We start from the raw sequence: 3,292 nt of genomic DNA on the forward strand, positions 1-3,292 counted from the left end.
CCACTTACCATTCAAATCCAAACAGTTTGCATCCCTAGTTAAGGGTGCTTTAAAACGGCACCAAGATTACTGTAGTAGCCTGATCCATTTTTCAAACGGTTACAATCAGGCTTTAAATGAATGGTAAATTGGATAGCTTCACACCCATTCATTACGCATGAAGAGAGATACCTTGTCTTGAAGTTAAATGACTGGAACACCCCCAAACTCTTTGGACAATTTACTTAGAAGCGCCACAAGAAATGGTATTGGTTGGGAGGATCGGAGATTGAACATACGTTGATGAGAGCGAGGCCTCCATGCTGTTCCATCTCTTTTGAACAAGTCAATTATCCAGGAAAAAACACCTCCTTTTCTAGACCCAAGAATTTTTCAAATTGCTTACAGAGATGGAAATTGACCTGAAACGGTTATTGGAGGGTGATGACATTCCATTTCCTGGAACAGGGAGGTCTAGCATCTCGTACCAACATCAAAATTCCATGATTTCCAGTTCTGGAATGCGAATTTTTTTTCCCGTCCTTCGATCCTGGATACGGTGGTAGGAGAATCGTACACTTGACGCAGCAATCGTGGCGGCTTTTCGGAGAATTGGCATGGGAAGGAAACTGAAGGTCTGGTCAGAATCTGCAGCTCACAGGAGCTTCAACCTCAATCTCCTGATTCATAGCATCAACGGTCTATCAATCGACGGCATCAAGCAGAACGATAATTACAACATTATATTGCAGATCCACTGGAAGGGACCGCGAAATCGTGGCAGTTGCCGATCCAAATCCGTTAGAAACACGACCGCAAAGCAATCTGTTCAGATTGGTGGCTCTGTCACCTGGAACGAGTCATTTGATCATGTCTGCAAGTTGAAGTTTCTGAACACCAGATGCTTATCAAGTTGGGACATTCATCTTGAGGTTCATGTAAGCAGTTCTACCTGACGCCGTTTACAACCATGAAAGCCATCTAGATATGATCAGATCTGCATAATTACTTACATTGAAATCATTGAAATTGATCAGGGTTTGGCTCCAGATTCAGATAGCCGAACATCGATCCTCGGCAATGTCATGGTGGACTTTGCAGAGTTTGTGACCCCAGATGCATCAAAAAGAACCATACAAATTCCAGTTGATTGCAATGTGGGAGGATTGAAAATGGAGGCCGAATTAACGGTAAGCTTCATTGGTCTCATTTCTTGTAACCAAATTCTCACGTATGATCTCACACCTATCCATGCCTTTGAATTTCCAGATGACGCTCGCGTTCTCTGAGATTCAAACTGAAAGCAGCAGCAGCAGCGTGATATCTCGCGCACGAGCTCTTCTTTTCCATACTGGATCATGCAGAGGTCTTCCTCAAATCGACAACAGATCTCAAGTTCTTATTCCACAACATAAAAAACTAGCTAAAGCAGTTGAACATGAAGCAGAGAAGCAAGTCGCTTCGGAGTATGATGGGATCAGCGACTGCAAATTCACTCCGGAACAGTCGAAAGAACTCACAACTACTGAATCATCATCATCACCATCATCTGAAGAGGGGACTGAATTTAGTTACGGGAACATAGCTGAAACAAATCTCCTGGTTGGAGTGAAGAACAGAAACCAGGAAAACAACAGAATAGAAAACCAGGAAGAGTCCCAGCCATTAACCTCTGATTATCAAACCGCACAAAGATCTACCCTGTTTAGCCTCCTTTCATGGAAAACCCCAAGTTTCAGAGGGTCCCATCGTCAAAGAGGAACTCCATTGCTTAACAAAGACTGCGAAGATGGCGGCGACGATATTGACCAAGATAGGCGCTACCAACCAAACCTGCAATCAGAAACAATAAAGCCAAGTGATGCTCCATTGCAGAACAGTTCGCCAGCTTCAGGGTTCGATGACGAAGACTGCTTCGAGATCGGGTGTTGGGAGAAGAAGCTCTTTGTCAGCAGGGACAGCCAGTCGGAGCTGTTTACGAACACCTTCTTAGCTTCCGTCGACCAGTGCAGCGAGAAGGTGGCAGGAGAGGGTGCTTGTGCAGTTCTTGTTGCCGTTATAGCTCACTGGCTGCATAGAAACCAAGAGACTCTGCCTCTAAAATGCCAATTTGACAAGTTGATAAGAGAAGGATCATTGGAGTGGAGAAAGCTCTGTGAAAATGAGAACCACATGGAGAAGTTCTCAGACAAGCACTTTGATCTTGAAACTGTTCTTGCAGCAAAAGTGCGACCTCTCACTATTGTTCCACAAAAGTCGTACATAGGATTCTTTGTGCCAGATGACATGACAGAGCCTTTTGAATTCCTAGAAGGGGCAATGTCCTTTGACAGTATATGGGAGGAACTTGTCAGCAATGTTGGACCTGAAGGGAGTGTTTACATCATTAGCTGGAATGATCATTTTTTCATTATCAAAGTAGAAATGGAGGCGATTTACTTGATTGACACACTAGGGGAGAGGCTACATGAGGGCTGCAACCAGGCTTACATATTGAAGTTCGACAAAGATACAATAGTCTATGGACTGCAGCCAGAACTCAGCAATCCGGACAGGGAATTGCAAGACAATAGTGACACTGCTTCAAGCTATACCATGGCTGAACAAGGAGCAGTTTTGACAAGGGAGGTCATAAGCCAAGGGATGTCTTCGTGCAGAGAATTCATCAAGAACTTCTTGGCAGCCTTACCACTGAGAGAGTTGCAGGATGATATGAAAAAGGGATTGATCAGGAAAGAGCTGTTGCACCGCCGATTGCAGATCGAGTTCCATCATACTGCTCTGTGTGACTAGCCAACTAGAGAAACAAATACCACACTGAGAGACTCACCTGATCATTCCATAGACATTCGGTGTCGAATTGTAGGAGGATAGCCATGAATTTCTTGGATAAGCCTAGGGAATTTGACCAGTAAGGGAAATCTAGTTGACATGAGATGTACATACACAAGCCCCACCGGTGTAATCTAAGATGCACAGTACATGTAGCCAATGATCAATGGATATAAAGCTTTTAAATTTTCATCAGTATATCATGCCACATTCTTTTTTGGATATCAAAAGTTTTATCTTGACAATGCAAAACAACAATCAACTTCTGAGGAAGTTATCATTCACATAGAGAAATATCAATAGCCATCAGATCAAGCCAGTTTGTCTCCTCACTGTAACCCACAGAAAACCAAACGCAAAAGAGACTGTAGTGTCATGACATGCCACACCCTCTGGCATAAGGGCAACACCGTCCTTTGTATTTCATTGTTTGTTCTTGAGTTCTTTTCTGAAGGATCATTTGATCGCCCTGTTGCAAATT

At 43.5% G+C, this 3,292-nt stretch overlaps 1 protein-coding gene across 1 annotated transcript; it reads left to right on the top strand.

Moving 5' to 3' along the window:
* The first annotated feature begins 385 nt into the window (after positions 1-385).
* Positions 386-3,007, top strand: LOC149839657 (uncharacterized). Its single transcript, XM_090002717.1, has 3 exons — positions 386-917; positions 1,017-1,169; positions 1,249-3,007. The coding sequence occupies exons 1-3, from the start codon at positions 597-599 to the stop codon at positions 2,770-2,772; spliced, it is 1,998 nt and encodes a 665-aa protein (XP_089858843.1). The 5' UTR covers positions 386-596; the 3' UTR covers positions 2,773-3,007.
* The last annotated feature ends 285 nt before the right edge of the window (positions 3,008-3,292 follow it).

Source organism: Nuphar pumila, chromosome 4, assembly GCF_984573655.1.
Source record: "Nuphar pumila chromosome 4, dmNupPumi1.hap1.1, whole genome shotgun sequence".
Lineage (NCBI taxonomy): Eukaryota > Viridiplantae > Streptophyta > Magnoliopsida > Nymphaeales > Nymphaeaceae > Nuphar > Nuphar pumila.